The 18810-nt window shown below is 40.3% G+C and overlaps 1 protein-coding gene across 1 annotated transcript in view; it reads left to right on the forward strand.

The window, feature by feature from the left end:
* Window positions 1-18314, forward strand: part of clmpb (CXADR like membrane protein b) — a 63714-nt gene extending 45400 nt beyond the window's left edge. Inside the window, exons 2-7 of the mRNA XM_046390425.1 lie at window positions 1184-1335; window positions 5829-6033; window positions 8786-8953; window positions 10287-10409; window positions 10916-11057; window positions 13006-18314. Coding sequence (XP_046246381.1) covers window positions 1184-1335; window positions 5829-6033; window positions 8786-8953; window positions 10287-10409; window positions 10916-11057; window positions 13006-13342 — 1127 coding nt within the window. The 3' untranslated portion in view covers window positions 13343-18314. The remainder of the gene's footprint in view (window positions 1-1183; window positions 1336-5828; window positions 6034-8785; window positions 8954-10286; window positions 10410-10915; window positions 11058-13005) is intronic.
* The last annotated feature ends 496 nt before the right edge of the window (window positions 18315-18810 follow it).

Below are 18810 nucleotides of genomic sequence, written 5' to 3' on the forward strand. Positions count from 1 at the left end.
CCGCACACAGACATTTAACACCTGTGACTGAACATAGTTTTACTTCAAATACGTGTCCCACACCATGTCCATTATTTATTCTGTGCAAACAGTAGGGAATATCAAACCTCCAAGCCATTAAGCAGCATTATAATGAGAAAGAGATGGAAGAATATTTACACAACCTGTACATTTCTGCATGATTTCAAATGATGACGAGATAACTTTATTTTATTTTAAGCACTCAAAATCCCTGGGAGCGATCGGCTCGCTCTGCAGTTAAATTAAAGGCGGGTAGTTAAATTAAATGTTGTAGAGCCAAAAATATCTGTCACATGTGAGTGTGTAAGCATAGTGGAGCTCTGCAGTATTGCACAGCCTTTCTACCAGGTGGAGGGAGTAGAATATCTCAGCAGTGCGCCACCCTCTCTAGACACACACAAACACACACACACCAACATGAGCCATAGCTTGAGCTTCCAACAAACCCCTGTGATGCCTCTGGCTAATTCCAGTCCAGCATCCTCCAGTAAATTAGCCTTGCTGTTCCCCCACTGAGATGCAGGCCCTGACAGTCTGATCAGTGCCCAAAGTCACACACTTGTGCATACACTCATAATTATTGCTACTTTTTACTACAACCCGAACTGTAGTAAACTGTGGGATTTTTTTTGGTATGTGCATGTTCCGTTAATGGTTGTGAATAGTGACACAACCTGATTTTGTTTTGCATTCTTCGTCATGTGTGATGTTAGAAAGGATGCCAGGGCAAATTTTAATATTTCAAATGTTTCAATAACTGTGTATTTTCACCCTTACAGCATGTGTAAGCCTTCATCAGTGTAGCTCCTCGTTGATTGGAAACGATGTACCTTTCCTTTGCATGACACAACTCCCCACAGCTGTTGCTGTGAATAAGAATGTGTTCCTTGCTCTTGTCAAAAGGGGTTAACAAAAATATTATCATAATACTCTTCTCTGTCAAACTCTATTTCCTGAAAAAAAAAAAAGAATTCAAACTCCCTCTCTCTTCAGCGTATGGGTGACACATATCTCAGCATCTGTCAGATGCTGACTGGGATTCTGGGCCATATCTCTCGCTGCATCTTTCCCTCTCAATTTCCTCTATCAACATGGTTTTGTGTTTGAATCGAGCTAATGCCCCCATCTGACATCTCACTGCGTCTCTCGTCCTGTTCCTCAGTTCTATTCAGCCTGCTGTCAGTGGGTGCCCAGACGGAGATGAAGAAGGTTGTTGGGGACAATGCCACCTTGCCATGCCACCATCAGTTGCCGTCGTCCAGCTCTCTTGACATTGAGTGGCTACTGCAGAAACCAAACTCCAAACAGAAAGTGGTAAGAAAAGATTTTTGTTTCTTTCTGTTTTATCCCAACCTTTCTGCTGTAATTTGGCCTGTCTGTACATTAATTGAGATGGACTGTGATAACAAAAACTTACTGTTACACTTCTTGAGCCATACTTAAGCTAAATAAAGCCCAACTTCTGTCCTTCTCTGATAGAAAAAGTTTTGTGCTACAGGCAGAACATAAACACAAGATAAACTTGCACTTTTGATGGCTTGGAATCCTGGGCTTACAAGTTTTGTGACCTTTGCCAATGGACTCTCAAATGACAATGGGAACATCTGTGCTAAAAACAAATCTTTGTCTACAGCTGTTGTGTGTTTTTTTATCTACCCTGTGTCTTTTTCTCCTTCTGCTTTCCCTCTCTGTCTCTGTGTTTTATCTATCTTCTATCTTTATTCGAGTTGAGTCATGCTGATTGATTTCCAACAGGAACCATAACAGTTGCACATTAACTCAATGCCTGAAGTTATTGTGGCACTTCAAGTTTTAGTGCTTTTCACAAAGGAACAATAATGCCACAGAATGTTCCCATTTTGTATAGCAGCTTTCACAAATGTGACTACTTTTTTTGAACCTATGGCACAGAAACACTGACCTCAACTGGAACGTTTTAAGTTAGAAGTTGCAATCTGTGGCTAAAAGAGAGGGAGCATCATCACTGCAGTGTTTCTCCTTGAAATAACTTCAGCAGAGACTTCAGGTTCTCTAGAGATTTTACTCCACACTGCTTCCCCAATACACAATTGATGTGACACTACACACACTCCTTTAAGCTCAAAGTGAGAAACACTGTTTCTGGAACTTTCTGGGAAAAAGACACAGACACAGACACAAAAAGTCACACTAAAGAGCTCCTGATTTTTCAACAAATTATTCTACTTGTTTGTTCAAGGCATATTAAACATCTGTTTAAATTTTTAACCTAAAACCAGACGTGTCACTTAAGGCAAGCTAAAAGAAAAGGCATTATTTTTTGTTAGTTAGGCCAGAATTAGGTTATACTTTTAATTCCAGATATATGATTCTAGACTTCATCTTATCCTCCAGCTCTGAAAAAACACAACTCTTCTGTCCTGTAGCCAAGTCCAGTATGACCTGGCTGAAAGTCTTTAAATTGCTTTAACTTGGTTCTGTGTTACACAGCCTCCCAATACGTTTTGGTATCGTTTCACTGGTTTTGAACCATTGCCTTTCTTCACTCAAATTGAACATAGTATCTGATAACAGACAGAGCGTAAAATCTCACCCGTCTGCTGTCGGAAGAAAGAGATTTCCTCTCTCTTTGGAAGTCATTTGTTCATTCACTGATGTGTTGGTTAGCGCAGAGAAAGAAAAGAAAATGACTGTGTGGTGGGGAAACAGAGGGGCCAGAATTGAAAGAAAGGGGAAAACAAGTGTCTTACGCTTTGATGATTCAGAGGGGGGCTGCCACATTGCGATGAATATTTAACAGGAAGATAACATTGAAGACGCCATTAATTAAAATCAAACATCTGAAAATTTGATTAGGAAGGAGACTGTGCCTGTAGCTGAATGAATAAATCATTCTTTTGTTCAGCTGGAAGGCCATGTTGAGTGGGGAAGAGCATCGTGTCAACATTTAGCGTTTGTGAGCAAATGTACAGGCTACATGTGTAATGGACACAGAGGAGCTTGAGACAGGGTACGAGAGTTGCTTTTACAAATCTCACCAAAGTTCACCCACATTCCTCAAGATGAATTATATAAAGCTGGACCTCTTGGTTTTCACTGTGCTGACCTGCAACTATAAATACAGTTACACAAAAGACTGCGTTTTACCAGCAACAGCTGGGGCACATACCTGGAGGGATATCATTTCCAAAAAAAAAAAAAAAAAATGGAATAAAGTAGAAAACAATGAACATAAAAGCTGAATATTTCTCACATATTATTATTCTCTCTTTGAAAATATACCAGCAGCAGTGTGATAATAAGGCACCTTGTATGTTATTTAGTTTTAGAAAATGCTAAATCTTGTTATCCCTCCAGCAGCACACAATTTTGAAACTAAACTTTGTGACTGACTGAGCTGATTAATATTCATTAACAGCAAGTAAAAAGGACGAGAATATCTCCAACAATGGCAAATATGACAATGTATGTATTTTTCTGTATTTCATCTCCTTCTGTATTTACACTGTTATTCAGATATGACTGATTAATGTTACATTACGGACGACAGTTTTAAAACAGAACCTGAATGTCTTGAATGTTAACACTCTTGGTTGTGAGCTGGTCCTAATAACAGTTCCTCTTTAATTAAAGCCTTACCAGCCCGCACCCAGACATAACCAGAAGCATTAATACACATACACATGTACTGTAGACTACTCTCATGTATTTGTGAATAAATGTCAAGAGTTCATGAAGGCAGCAGGAGCGTGCCCAGAGGCAGATGCTTTTTAAAATATGTCCCACTTTGTTTAGGTGCCAGGGCCATGTTGCTCAGTGCCCGTGGGACAGTAATGTATGTCTGTTTGCATTCATAGTGCGTTTGTACTCAACATGTTTGCTTAGACGTTCGGTTGTGCGTGTAGGTGTGTGCATGTGTGTGTAAATGGCCAGTCGTCACCTGTGATCACAGCAGGTGTCCCTGTTTCTTCGGCACTGATGCGCTGTGGCACCAGCATTTAGCAGTCCCCATCTGCAGGCTCTCACTTGCCCTGAGTAATAGGCCACTGTGACAGCTGTGTTTGTTTGTGTTTGTGTATGTGGATGGAGAGAGAGAGAGAGAGAGAGAGAGCGAGGCAAAGAGGAACAAGGAGAGAAATAAACAACATTTAAAAAGAGAGAGAAGTAACAGGTTTACAGATTTTAGATGTCTGCAGTGAAATTTCAAATTATCCCTTTAAAGACCCAGTCTTTGCAAATATCAACAAATCTTCTGCTAAGAATAAAAAAGGAAAATAGACTTTGTCAATTTTAAACTTCTTTTTCTAGACTAATCTAATTTTAATGTTTTTTTTCTAATAAAGTTCTAATAAAGACAAACTTTATCTGACTTTCTATTGTGTTTTATATTTTTATTGTGTTATGCAGACATACTGTACACAAAAGCTCTGTTGTAAGAAAATTATATCATATCATAAAATATACTCATACGTTCACATTTCTGTTGCTGATATTTTATTCATTTAGGCTTTTATTGATTGTATTAATGACTTTTTATTGATTGATTGGTTATTTGATTTTTTATGTTTCCTGTATCAGTATAAAACTGAACAGTCATACAGTATAAAATTTGCTGCCTACACTAGTCTGTGGCTGTTCATTGTGAACACTAACACTGTATGTCGTGGCACCACCCAGCTATCCAACAAACATACCATTATGTACACGTGCTAAGGTATTTGATGGGACGACCACAATATGCTGACAATAGCATAATGCACTCAGGAGTCAATGTTCAAAAGTTGGTGACCAATTATAAGATCACAGTATGACATCATGAAACAAAAGAATAACCTAAGAATAAATTATTTTTATTTTGTTTTGTTTAATTGCTGAAAACTAAAATAGTTTGTAGGAAGAGCGACCAGACAATCAATGCATCTACTGATTTGTGTAACCAGACAGTTCAGTAGTTAAAAAGGGCTTTAAAATGATAATATCATAGCACTATCCAGATAAGACAAAAAAAACATGGCACATGGCTTATTTTCTTATTTCCATTTAAATTATGTTTAGTACTTTCAGGAAAAAAAAGTCACATTTCTTGTCTGAAGATGTATAACCTCTTTGTACTCATTGTGTTGGGTGTGAGACATTTGTTTAGTTGTCTAGCATCACATCAGCTTCACTGTGGATATTTTAATCTTTCATCTCAGCACAATAATAGATTTTCATTTGGTCAATTTGACAGCATGACTTGTAGAAAGAGCATTAGAAGATAACAGCGCTCGCAGATAATCAACTAAATGAACGCTGGCAAGATACTGGCATTCCAGCAAATGCATTCAGTTGTAAAATATTATTTCCAGAGTGTTAATTAAAAAGAGATTGTTAACAATGTTAACAATGAGGGCTGGTATTGAGTTTTTCTCAAGACCCGGTGAGGGCCTGTGTGGATATATCTGAGCTGTACTTACATCATCATTAGAGTTATGTAGTTTTAAACATTAATGGCAGACTACCAGTCAAATATATCGAGGGTATCACTGTTAGGATATGGAAATGAAGTTAAGCAAACATGTTTCACAACAAAGCCTTATTCTGGAGATTGGTTGCATTAATTAGATGAATGCAACAGGAATGGAAATGTTAGTTTACATGACCAGGTTCAAGTGGAAATGAGAAAATTCTTGTAAAAGGAACAAGTCAAGTCAAGTGGCAGCGGGACAGCTGTGATTTGATCCATCCCTCAGTGCTTGCCACAGAAGGACAGATATCTGCTAAGAGTCTGAGTTACTGAATACAGTAGGCAATGTTTAAATAAATCTCCTTCTCTTCAATATATCTAGATCATTACCTTCTCTGGGGGTCAGGTGTACACCAATGAGGCGATGGGCAGTGAGGCCAGCCGTCTGTCCTTTGCGGGGGAGTACCTGGGTGGAGACGTCTCCCTGCTGATCAGTGACCTCCTGCTGACCGACTCTGGGGAATACTACTGTAAAGTCAAGAATGGGGGAACGTACCACTGGAACCAGGTCAACCTCATTGTGCTGGGTGAGTGGACCACATACACTTGCACACAAACACACACACACACACACACACACAGAGGTTGCATTTTTGCTACTGAGTTTTGAAGAGACCCAAACCTATTTGTACACACATACACACACGCAGTCTCTTTCTCTCTCTCTCCTTCACACACACACACACACACAGACCTAATCACTGGATCATTAGCCTGGCACATTTCCTCTGTCATGCTGACTGATCTAATGATTCAATTTGATTCAGACGGTGTGATTTGATTTTGCCCGTGCTGTTTGGGTTCGTTTGGATTGGTTTGTTGATGAGGTGAGACCAGAAACATACAACTGGGTCTGGAAGAGCATGGAACTGACTGATTATGTTAGGGTCCCAGCTACATGGACAAGCATCGAGTTAAACTATTTATGTGCGTATAGCACATGTGTTCAGATCTGTAAGAAAGCAGACCTGTTCCAACTCTGAGGGACATTCTGTAATGAAATTTACTAGTTGAAAATGACATTGAAAAAAGTCAGTTGTGATCAATCTTTGCTACTGATAAGCTACTTAGCAAAATTGTTTTACACATCATGTCTTAACCCAACCATCGAAAAGCCCGTCTGGACCTCATAAACCACAGCAAAGTCATCATTATAGATTTTATCCCATTTTTCCATTCTTTTTGTTTTCCTCATGTGCCCAATATACAGATGGTTATAAATGGCTTAGCAACTAGCGCAGTGGCAATATGTGTCTCTGCCTGCATATCTCAAATAGCTAAATAATTCTGAAGGACAGACAGCAAAAAAAGGGGAGCAGCAGTACGACAAAAGCCGGCCACAAAGTCCAGTGGGAGGTGTGAGATCATTCTCAATGTCAGAAAAGCAGGCGATTTATTAAAACATCATGGGAGATTAGTTCAACCCGCGGTTATTGGTTTTCTAATGGAACAGTCTGTTAATCCTCTCGCACTCACTCTCCTCTCTCTTCCATAAAGACATTTCAGTGAGTTAGTGCCTCAATTTTTACAAATTGCCCTCAGCTTTGCGGTGACACTTTCGATTTTGAGAGAGACGAACATTTGCATTTTTCTCCCGCTCCCCACGCTAAGATAATAGTTTGGCAGCCCAGCTGGTAGCTGGCTTGGCATGAGACAGTGTGTGAGCGGTGTGCCCATGCCAGGGTTTATGAGTGCCTCCAGTGGTTGTGCGTGTGTTTATGTGCAAGCTTGCATAGAAATGTCTACACTGTTCTTGTTACAGAGTGTAAGAATTTGCATGTGCACTTTTTTGATTTGTACGCTTGAGCATGCATGTGTTGAATTTTTGTTTGTGTGTGCGCATTGGGCAAATATAGGTGTGTTTGCATTCGTGTTTGTGTGTCTGAGGTTATGCATGCTAACTGTCCCTGCCACATTAAGGCCTAGCTGTTCATGACAAAGCAGTGGGATGTTCAGACAAATGGGAATAGGATAGAGAGAAAAGGGTTAGATGAACAAAGGGAGAGATACACTGAAACTGTCTGCCTTTATAGCCTTTATAACTCACGACACTTCAGTGTTACAGAGTCACTTAGACTGCAGCTTTGCTGACAAGCAGCAACGGCCCAGTACACGAAAGTCAGCATCGCTAATATGACAGTGTAAAAAAATACAAAATAGATGTTTAAATTTAGTTCACCACTGATCTAAAAATATGTCACTTGAGAGGGAGAAAACAGTGTGCTATTTTCCTGCGTTTATAGCTTGGCAGTGCCTCTCGGCATGTATCTGAACAGAGCAGCTGTAAAGAGCTCAGCGGGAAAGCGCTATACTGTACTGTGCCTCCAGCTACTGGACTATGACCAAAACCTTTGACCTGTGGAGAACACATTACCACAAGCATTCACAGCCACCAGCTTTGGGGTCACATTGATCCATTTCCTGCGGGACTGTTTTTTTTTTTTTGTTTGTTTGTTTGTTTTGTTTTGTTTTGTTTTGTTTTTTTTGCTTTGTTGGTTGTTTTTTTGTTGTTTTGTTTTGTTTTTTATATGTTTAACAAGCCATTTGTGTTAATATTATCTCATTTTTATGCCTATTTTATGCTCTTCATCTTATGCAGTGCTTTATTCTGAGGTGATATGCATTGGCTTTGGATTTTCGCTTGGCTTTATGTTATGGAAATCACTTGTGCTTCCGTTCATTTTCTATTTAAAAAGAAAATATATTGTAAACTGTTTAAACACAGAATAATATCATCACTGTCATTCAACTATGACTGGAAGATTAATTTTATGAACTCTTGGCATTTGTGTTTGAGCCTTTAAACTTTATCTTAGAAAAGCAATAAAAGTTCAAAGGAAATGTGTCTGTATTCCCTTATAATCACACAGGCCTCAGTTCACTGAGTCTCTCACTCACAACTACAAACAGCCTGTATTGATGTTGTAGTAGATTAAGCTTTATCATTCGATCATCGACTAATCAAAAGATGACTGCATATTTGCCAGTCAAATTATTAACAATATTAATGATAATAATATTAATAATTAACAGTGTTTATTAAAAAAAAAAGCTAGAAAGTCCATTACTGATGCACTACATATAAGCGCTAACAATATTAACTGTTAACTGTTAACTAATATTAACTTCTGTTTTTACTTTACACTGTCATCACATCACTGTGGATAAAACGCGTCATCTCAGTGGCTGCAATGCAAAGCTCAAGCTTTTATCTGTATACAGTGCTTGTTTGTTGCACATTTGCATCAAAATGTCTCTGACTGCCATGCATTCTTACAGTCAAACCTTCCAAGCCGAGGTGCTGGATGGATGGCAAACTCCTGGAGGGCAGTGATGTCAAACTGAGCTGCAAATCCAGCGATGGTTCTGAACCCATCAACTACAAGTGGGAGCGAGTGCTGGACAAAGGCAAGAGTCTGGGCAAATTGCCAAACCTGGCACTGATAGGTAAGGAAGATAACTGGCACTACACTGACATGCTGATTCAACATCCATGCCCTCTGCAGACATATGTTATGAAGACTCATTTTCATGTTAGTGATTTTTATAGGCTGAATTTATCCACTTATATCCTTCACCTCCTTCCACCTTCATACATTCATACATTTGCAGTCGCTGACCAGTATAACCACATTCTCCTTGGCTGATTCAACAGATTAATTAACAGTTACAATGCTTTACTGAAGAGCACTTAGATGGGCTCAGATTGACTCAATTAGGCCACTAGTCCTGCATGTCTTTCTTATCTTTAGACCAGTACCAGCACTACCATCTACTGTTAAAGACCACAGTATGCACAGCACATATTATATATACATATACAAACAGAAAGCAGCTTTGTTATTTCTAATTGTACTCTGTTGGGATGGGTTATATAAACTCAAGAATCCAGGCTGATTCTGTGATCTGATGAAGTTGTCTGTGACACTGAAATGTCAGCCTAGCATGCCTCAAGTGACTTATACCTGCATGTGTGAAGTCAGTGGCAGTTTCTTGGATTATGTGTTAAGTGGAGAAAATCAGATGTAATACACAGAACTGGATTGGCAGCTCCCACTACATTCTGAACCCCAAAGAAAAAAAAAAAAACATTGGCTTGCTAATCGCCCTGAGGCACCCTTCATTCACATGGCGTGGATTCTGGCATTCCTCTTGGATCGTAACCAGGCATATCTGCCTCTAAATAGTAACAGACACAGTTTATAAGTGAAAAGCTAATGGTAGGGTAATTCTCCCTACTGTGTATTCTGCAAACCAGTATAAACACCCCCGGGATGCCAAACTTTTTTGTTTCTGTTTTCCCCTCAGTGCCCAACTGGCATCCGTGATGGCGTGTGCCCAGACAAAAACCTTCAAATTAATGACCTCCACCAAACAACACCTGTTCAATCTAATTAGTTTTCATTGGACGATAACACACAGCGTCAGCAGCCATTATTTATGGGTCTGGTGAAAGGTAATATCACATGGTTGTCATTGGTGGGGATGACTAAGTATCCCATGGGGCTGTGGGGCTCCATCGCTCTCTCACTGCTACTCTCCTCAAGTCCTCCTCAGTGTGATGGACCCCCTTCTTAAATAAACACTCCATCAGTATCTCTCAATCCCTCATGCGTCTATCTTCTATCTGTCCCTCGGCCTTCTTCAGACATGATATACATTTCAGCGGTCTTGTCTGTCCTGCAGATGTAATTGAGTTGGGGACTAACATGCAGAAAAAAAAAACACACACACTTTTACACAAACAGTTATTTAAAAAAACTAACTACTCTTTCCCCAGATCTCAAGAATCCAGAGATCGTGACCCTGAGGAATCTCACCATGGACAGCGCAGGTGTCTACAGGTGCACAGCAAGCAATGATGTGGGAGAGGAAAACTGCACCATTGAGGTCACAATGCAGCGTGAGTTTTGGGAGGGAAGGGAGAGTCGACCTCGCAGCCTTCACCTCACACCAAACTGCCACTGTGATTGATGGCTATTGTTTCAAACTGCAGCTGGAAATACATTTATTCCCCTCCCTGCATTTCCATCTACCTCCCCTTTCTCCCCTTGTGCTCAAGCACTGTAGGGACTGCACTAAACTTAAAATGGTGGCTACTGGTCACCACCTATGCACCAACAGTTATGTTTCACTGTCACACTAATACATTTTCTGAGAGCCATGGGGTCATGTGTAGAGAGAATGACACATTTAACAGCTCAGCAGTTTGATAGCTCTGGTGCTGAATTGAATTTGGAATTTAGAAACTGTGGCTCAAATGCAGGGAGTGCTGAAGTATTTACGCCAGATGAGGCTGGACTGTAGGTATTTGGGAATGTGAAGATTAAGAATGAAAAGAATGTGTAATATGTGACAGTAAGTGGCTCTAGCTGTCATCACTCAGCACTTCCTCTTTTCCGTTCACAGATGTGAGGGATGTAGGTATGGTTGCAGGTGCAGTGGTGGGAATATCCCTTGGAGTCCTCATTGTCTTATTAATCATCTGGCTCGTCTTCCGGAAGAAAGAGAAAAAGAAGTACGAGGAGGAAGAGACTCCAAATGAGATTAGGTATACTCATCTTTTTTTCTTCTGGGACTGCTTCACGTTTTTGCCATTTGATAATATTTCATTCTCATTCTAAAATGCTACAGTTGTGTGTTGTATGTTCTTTAATTTCTGTATCTCTGGGGGCTGTTGCTCTGTTAGGTCCTTTGTGTACTTTTAAATGGGTTCAGACCTGTTGCTGTTTTCCACAAACCTCATGGAACTACACTCCACTCCTGTAGATATGTACTGCTAGTACTCTAAGTACCAACCTAATGCAATGTTATATAATTGCACGCACTTAAAATATGTGATATTTGCCGTAATTATGCTGGATGTTTTTTTGATTACTGGACAAACCTAAAAGGAAAATTTAAACAGCCATGCAATATCTCATGCAATGTATGTATGCATGTATGTATGTATGCACCTCTGAGGCATGCGGCGTATAATGAGACATCAAACATATATATATATATATAACATATATAGATATATTCCAACGGTGAAAATCTAGCTTACATTAGCCATCTGGGGCTGGGAGCAGGACCCGTACACACACCAGTATCATCTCAAGCTTAGTAGGAGATATGATATGCATGTGTGCAAAGCTGGCAGGGGAGCCAATAAAACAAAGGCATACAAATGTAAAAGCAAATGGCACAATTAACTTTCAGTTTTTAGGTCCAAATTTTTCTCTTTGGAGAGAAGATCACTGTTCCCACAACAGAGAGAGACTAAAGTATTCCTTAGCCTAAAAGTGTGAGAGTAAGTTTCAGCTATTTTATTGCACATTTACTTTAGTGGCCTCTTTTGAACAATAGCACTGATTTTCCTAGGTATTTGTGCATTAACCTTTGTTAATAAGAACCAGTTCAAGCAAAATCATTCAGAAATTCAGCAGCCAAGTCAATCCCAAACTGACAAAGCAACAGCCCCTGTATGCCTGGATGTGTGTGCTGTCTGCCTGTGAGCATGGGCCATGCGTGTGTCTAAAAATAAAAACAACTACAAGGTCAAGTGTTCATCGATTATCTTTTAAGAGCCTCCTTTTCTCACCTCTGTGAGAGCTGAGGGATCACAATAGTGTTTATTCCTCACTCTAAAGCCTGCATGCATTGGTGGGCCCTGTGGACTGCTAATGACACTTGTAAAAAGGAAAAGTATTTTTTATGACAGATTGGAGTTGGTGTAGGTGCATATTTACTGATGTAACAATGAATAATGCAGCATGGTTGAGGGACAGCTTCAAGTAAATAATGTAGATGTGATGAAGTGCTTTCTGTTTTTATACCATGTTAAGACTCTGAGCCTTTCCAATAATGTGCTCAAGCAGACCACAGCAGCTTTAGTGATGCACATTCCATGGGTCCTTGTCTGAAGGTACCACATAATCAAGAGTGCACAGATGGGAGTTTTCTATTTCAGAATTTCTGTACGGATTCATGTCAATGGATTGATATTACCTGGTGACTTCACAACCCACACACCCTGGTGAAACAGGTGACAGTGATTTATAATAACTGCATAGATCCTCTGTGGTTCCAATACCATTTGAGTAACAATCACAGCACAAACTACCTGAGTTTCTAAGATTAATGCCACTGTCAATTTCAAGTTGTTGTTGCTTTTCAGTTTCTATTCTTCTTGTGCTTTTTTGTACATTTTTTAATCTTTTTTTTCTCATGAAAGTAGAATTGTTGTGTTCTCAGCAAAACTTTTTTTTTTTTCAGCATTTGTGTTTGGGAAGCTATGATTTCATTCTTCAATGCAAATGTATTTCACAACACTCAGGGAAGGGGGGGTTCTCATGAATTACATGAGGACCCTTGTCAGTAGGGTCTTAAAATAGTGTGTGCATCGTGTGCGTGTGGGTTACTCTAATCTTCTTTAGAAATACAGTTGATATAAAATAAATGGACCAGTGTCATTATTGTTTGCTGTGTGCCTGTGTGTGTGTTTCAACCCACAGGGAGGATGCGGAGGCTCCAAAGGCCAAGCTAGTGAAGCCCAACTCCCTGTCCTCATCCCGTTCCGGCAGCTCACGTTCTGGTGCATCTTCCACCCAGTCCATGGTGCACAACAGCGCCCAGCGCGGTCACCGCCCCCGCCCACCTGCTGTAGCAGCTCTCAAGGAGAATGGACAACCTCCAGGCTTCCCCCAATCACCACCAGCCTACACTTCAGTGGTGCCCCCCAAGACCCCTGAGCCCCCTGCCACTCCCAAATACAACTCCAGGAACATGTCCGGGCCCACACCCCCAACCCTCATGGTCCCCGCCCAGACCAAGGCCTTTCAGACTGTGTAGGGCTGAAAGCGATCCCCTTCCTGCAGCCATGTTAAACTCCCAGCCCAGCCCAAGACCCCTAGCCCCCTCCCAAAGACTAAGACTCTTCCATAAATAAAGAAATGCAACTAGTTAAAAGGATGTAATTAAAAGAATTAATACTTTAAGTCCAAAAGTACTTTGAATGCATACTTAAAAAGGGAAAATAAGACATGCTTGCCCCCTACTGAATTACATAAAACAACAAAACAAAAGAAATAAACAAGACCCGAGATGCAACAGTGTTTGTGTCTCAAGGCTAAAGGCAGAACTTGTTTTCTGAGTTTTTTCTTTTGGCTTTGGGAGGCACAGGGAAGCACCATGTGCAGCGAGGTGGAAGGAGCCCCCTAGTAGAGCTTATTTATTTATCAAATCAAAGGGTTAGGCATGCAGTGGAGAAGAACAGGAGATAATAGGAAAGCGTAAAGACTGGATAATCAAATATAAAATCCAAGCCAGGTATCAATGGAGACATACTGCTGTTGAGCTTTGCTCGACAAATACGAGATGGATACAAGCTGGGTGAAAACAAGGAGGAAAAATTTACGTGAGTGTAAAACAGCTACTGATTTTTTTTCTTTTTAATCTGGGAGCAATGGGAGGGGTAGGGTGATTCTCTGATTCATGTCAACCTGCACCTCTGACTCACTGCTCCCAGCACCTGCTCTGACACCACAAACCCCTTTGCCTCCCATGGGCAGGGCAGATTGTGCCCATCCATGTGGACAGACACAGTGTGCGGCGTGTGCATCATCTGCCTCGGTGCTCTCGGTCTTTCGTGCTCTCATCATGGACCTGTGAGAAAGAAACAGCGGTCCTGAGACGGACTCAGCTGGCTCACAAACAGCTCATCTGCTTCACCAATCAGCAGGGGAAACTTCAGGTACAAGGATGTAGCATTGACAGTGGAGTCAAATCAGTGGAGTTGTTGCCCCACCCCACTCCCACATCCTGTCTAGCTCTATGGACATCTTTTTCTGGTACTGAATATTTTCCCTGAATAATTACGTAGTATGTATTAGACCTATAGCGAGTCAATACTTTATATATAGGGGATAAGCATCTATTAGACCGGCTGGACTTATTTTGAACTTTGTTTTGTTTCTGTTCTTCTGTGTCTCTTCTCTCTGAGCAGGTTGTAAAGGGTGTCCATTCATCCATATAAAGAAGTGCCACCAATCCCAAAGATGGGTTATTATTGCTTTTTTTGTTATTTTTACTCTTATGTTTACCTGCTTCATTTCTGAACTGAAACCAAAATCTGTCACCATGAATGTGTGATGTACAAAGATGGTGGATCCCATTATTTTCAGCTTCCTATAAGGTGCTGGATCAGTATTTGAGCTAAGGCACAAAGAATTGACCTTGACGTTCAATTTTACAATTACTATGTTTGAATGAAGGGAGCAAGGAGTATGATTCGATAGAGTTCAATTGTATAGGGTGCGTATGCTATCATTACTTCAGTACTCTCCCTGGATCCATAACAATGGAGTGGCACTCGATTGCTGTCTCGCTGAATCACCAGGTCCTGCTGGATTATTGGTCGAGCTGTGCTAGCCAATCCCCAGTTGTTACATCCGCAGACAGACCCAGTGCAGTTTGACTGAAAGTATCTGGAACAAAAAGGGCAAGTAGCCTATCTAGTGTGCCTTTGCAATCCCTTTTCCCTTTGATGGTTTCTTTCTTTGTCCTTATCTTCAGCACACCAGTGGTTAAGTCTCTGTTCACATCCAGCTTTGAGGGTCAACAGTAGCAAATGCTGTGGGATACAACTTCACAAACTTGCCCTAGTAATAACAGATGCACCCTAGGGAGCACCAAGCAGAGTGAATTATCCATGGTGAGAAAGCAATCCCATGCCATGTGACAATGTAATGTACATTCTGTAATCAGTCTTGTTTTATATTGTACATACAGATAGATGTACGCACATGATGTCATTTAATTTAATAAATAAGGGTAACTGAGGGGAGATATACCCCTTACAAAACAGTCATTTGGGACCCAAAGGTGAGTTTAAACCGTGTGTTTTTTGTACACATGTTGTGTGAAGCCTCCCTATTCTGATATGACATTTTCGTCTCTGAAGTCAGTATTCATGTGAAATAAATATCAGTATACATAATGGAAGGTTGCAAAGCCCATATCTCAGTCCAAAGCAAGACATTTTCACAGCTACTGTGTACAGCTCTTCTCATGAGATAACATATGGATTTTATTGATCCCCTGAAAATAATTTCTTTTGATTTCAGTGACCCAATGACCTTCCCTCAACCAGCACCACAGGGTCTAAATTTAGCTTTGGACAGAAATTGGGAAGGGACAAGTTATCTTGAAAAGTAATTGCCAGGTTTTCCATAAAATCTGAAGTATTTATAGTCAGCACATAATGAATATTTTGATGAACCGTGACCTTTAATCTAAAATTTCCAGTTGTGCATGAGAAAAATCCAATAGTAGATTGCCATGAAGTTTTTGTGAGCATGCTCATACTATCAAAAGAAATAAGCTATTTTTAATTTAATGCCTCCGTGATCTGTACTCTCAGGATATAGTTAACAATTTAAGCTTCACAGTATTTCCAACATTGTAATATTATAGCTTATAATGAATATTGCTGTTTTCTTTGGGCCCATAATGATGCTTTAAATCTTTTGCTTATAAATGTTAACACTAAAGTAAAGCCTTTCACCTAAGATGAAGTAATTTAGCATCAGAAGTTTTGAAAAAAAACCAACATCTGTCTGAAAAGCACATGTGGTTTGACTTCACATTCAGGGTTTCACATGTGACTTAACTGTAAGGGAAAATATTAAGAAAAATGCCTTTTATATTCAACCACAGACAACAGTTCATATTCAAGCAGGGAAGCTACTGTGTGTGTGTGTGTGTGCGTGCGTGCCTGTGTGTGCCTGTGTGTGCTTGCATGCATGCATGCATGCATGCATGTTTGTGAATGTGTGCGAGAGTGAATGTGTGGGTGTGTGCATGTAAAGTCAGTATAGGCCCTTGGGCCGCACCCACACATTCTCATGTTAGGCATTCAGTGAGTGAGAAGGATCCAGTCAGGCAAAGCAACCTCTATCCAAATTGATATGACTGCAGACTGGCAGTGTTTATTTGAGTTTCCACTGACTTATACGCCTGTTGCACTTGGCTTCATGTTTTTGCTTGTGGGGGTGGTGTCTCGAGACAAAGCACGTCCATATTTCATAACTATTGTCAGCTCTGGAGGCCACTTGTATGCTCCCTTCCTGCTCTTGCTGTCTCTTAACATAGAATGCACTTGGCCCTGGGTGTACTGATGGCATCTCAAGGCACACACACACACACACACACAGACATACATACAATACAAACAGGTAAAAGTTGTATATACACTCATAAACAGGTAAACGTGGCACATTCAGGTCCACACAAAAACACAGGTGTGTGCTTCATGCGCAGTCACGGTTGCACATGCACACATGTGCGCACAGACTCACACACACGTTGCACAAACAAAAACCCAAACAGCCATCTTACTGATTTTTGCTGCTTCAGAATCAATTTGATGGATCGAATGTGTGGAGGTATTATGACTTACTGATGGAACCAAGATACTAAATGCAGCACAAAAAGGGACACTCTACACTGCATCACCCAGGGGACAGCTGTAAACACACACACACACACAAGCAGGTACTGTAACAAAATACACACATACGTGCATGCAAACACTGCTGTGCATTTTAAAAATCTGGATGGCATATGCTTCAAGACGTTTTTTTTTTTTTTTTCATGGGAATCAGCGAGAGTAGTGCTGGGAATCAGGAGAGGTATAACAGGATTGATATTGAGCCAGGGTTGTAGGCTCTTGCCATTGAAATTCCCCCCACCACAGATTAAAGTAGCAGTGGAGGTGGAGGATGGGATGCAAGTCTTCCAGATATTAAATTCCTCCAAGCTTTTTTGATTTGCTTTCCAGCAACTGCAAGTCTCAGGTGGCATAGTCCCCAGTTTATGAGCCTTTGCGTTGTATCTCTCCTGTCATGTGTGCAGCTTTGTGGTCTGACAAACCTGCACTCGTTCCAACAAATGAATTTTAAGGAGCTTTTGTCAGTTCAGTAAAGAGTGGAGGACGAAAGTCTTAACACACCTCAGAGTGTTAGCAGCACATCCAACACCATTCCTTCAAACAGGATCTTTCAGCACTATATATTGTCTTATTATCTTCACTCAAAGGTGCAGTAAACATGAAATCATTCATGGTTATCCTGTGTTATATGATAGGAGTATGAATCTCATGTAGCCACAATGTTTTATGTTCTGCAATTTTGGTTCTGAAAGCAATGCTCAGATTTCGTGGTTTGGCCTTGTGCATCATTATAGAAGAATGTGATGTATCGTTACTTTTGAGAGAGGAGATGGACGGGGCAGTAGTCAACCTCAAGAAGGAGAGCAAAGGTACCTGCATGTCATATGGGATTGAGCAGACGAACCGGAATGCTTTGCTTTGATGTAACATAACTGTATCGGCTAAAAATAGTAGAAAAAAAGAAAAAAAAGGAAATTGTAAATATCTTCACAGAAAATTTTATGAAGCTTTATTTTTGTCTTCATTATTTTGAATTAACATACACATACTTTGCACTTTTTTGTGTGCTGTGCTCATCACCGGCCTGTGTGGGATCTGTGTGGTTGGCTGTTTCTCTTGACTGCATTGTTTCGATGTCAGTGGGAGACACGCACAGCGCGGCGTTACTAAAGGGAAATGTAAGACACTTTTGTTTCCTTTAAGCTCATCTGTTTTTCTGTGGTGGCTTCTCTTTGGTTTTGTAAAACAGTACAGAATTTTTGGTTTGTTCGTTTGATGAAAACAATCCATGTAAATATCACAAGTTAAAAAAAAAATGTATATTTTTACGACTTCTGAGTTATTACTCTTTCATTTGCAAATAAAATATTCAATGACAACTTAATTGGTTTTGTGGCATCTTCATTTGGATTTTGAAAATAGAAAGCAGGAGTAACACCACATATTTAACTTGGCTGAGTGAGAGACACGTGTTACATTCAGCTTGGGTACTGTGTGATTATTATTCACAGCCTCTTTTCATATGCTTTTCTACCTATGGTACTGTTTGTAGGTATTTAGTAAAAAATTCAGTCATTGTTCGCTGACTGAAGTGAAGTTTGACAGCTGATAAAACATTGTTACGTTTTTGACCCACTTGCCAGAAAAATTTAACACTGATAGGGGGGGGGGGAAACTAAACAAACATGAATGTTATCTAAAGCATAAGTTGAATATTTTACTTCACGCAAGAAACAGGTTGGTGCACTTGAGCGGCCAAGTCCTTGAACATCCTTGTCATCAAAGATGTGGAAATGTCAAAACAATTCCTGCTCACAGCTTTACGTGAGCATTACGTGACTTTCACAACGTGGGAAATCAATCCAGATCC

The sequence above is a fragment of the Scatophagus argus genome, chromosome 5 (genome assembly GCF_020382885.2).
Source record: "Scatophagus argus isolate fScaArg1 chromosome 5, fScaArg1.pri, whole genome shotgun sequence".
Taxonomy (NCBI): Eukaryota; Metazoa; Chordata; class Actinopteri; family Scatophagidae; genus Scatophagus; species Scatophagus argus.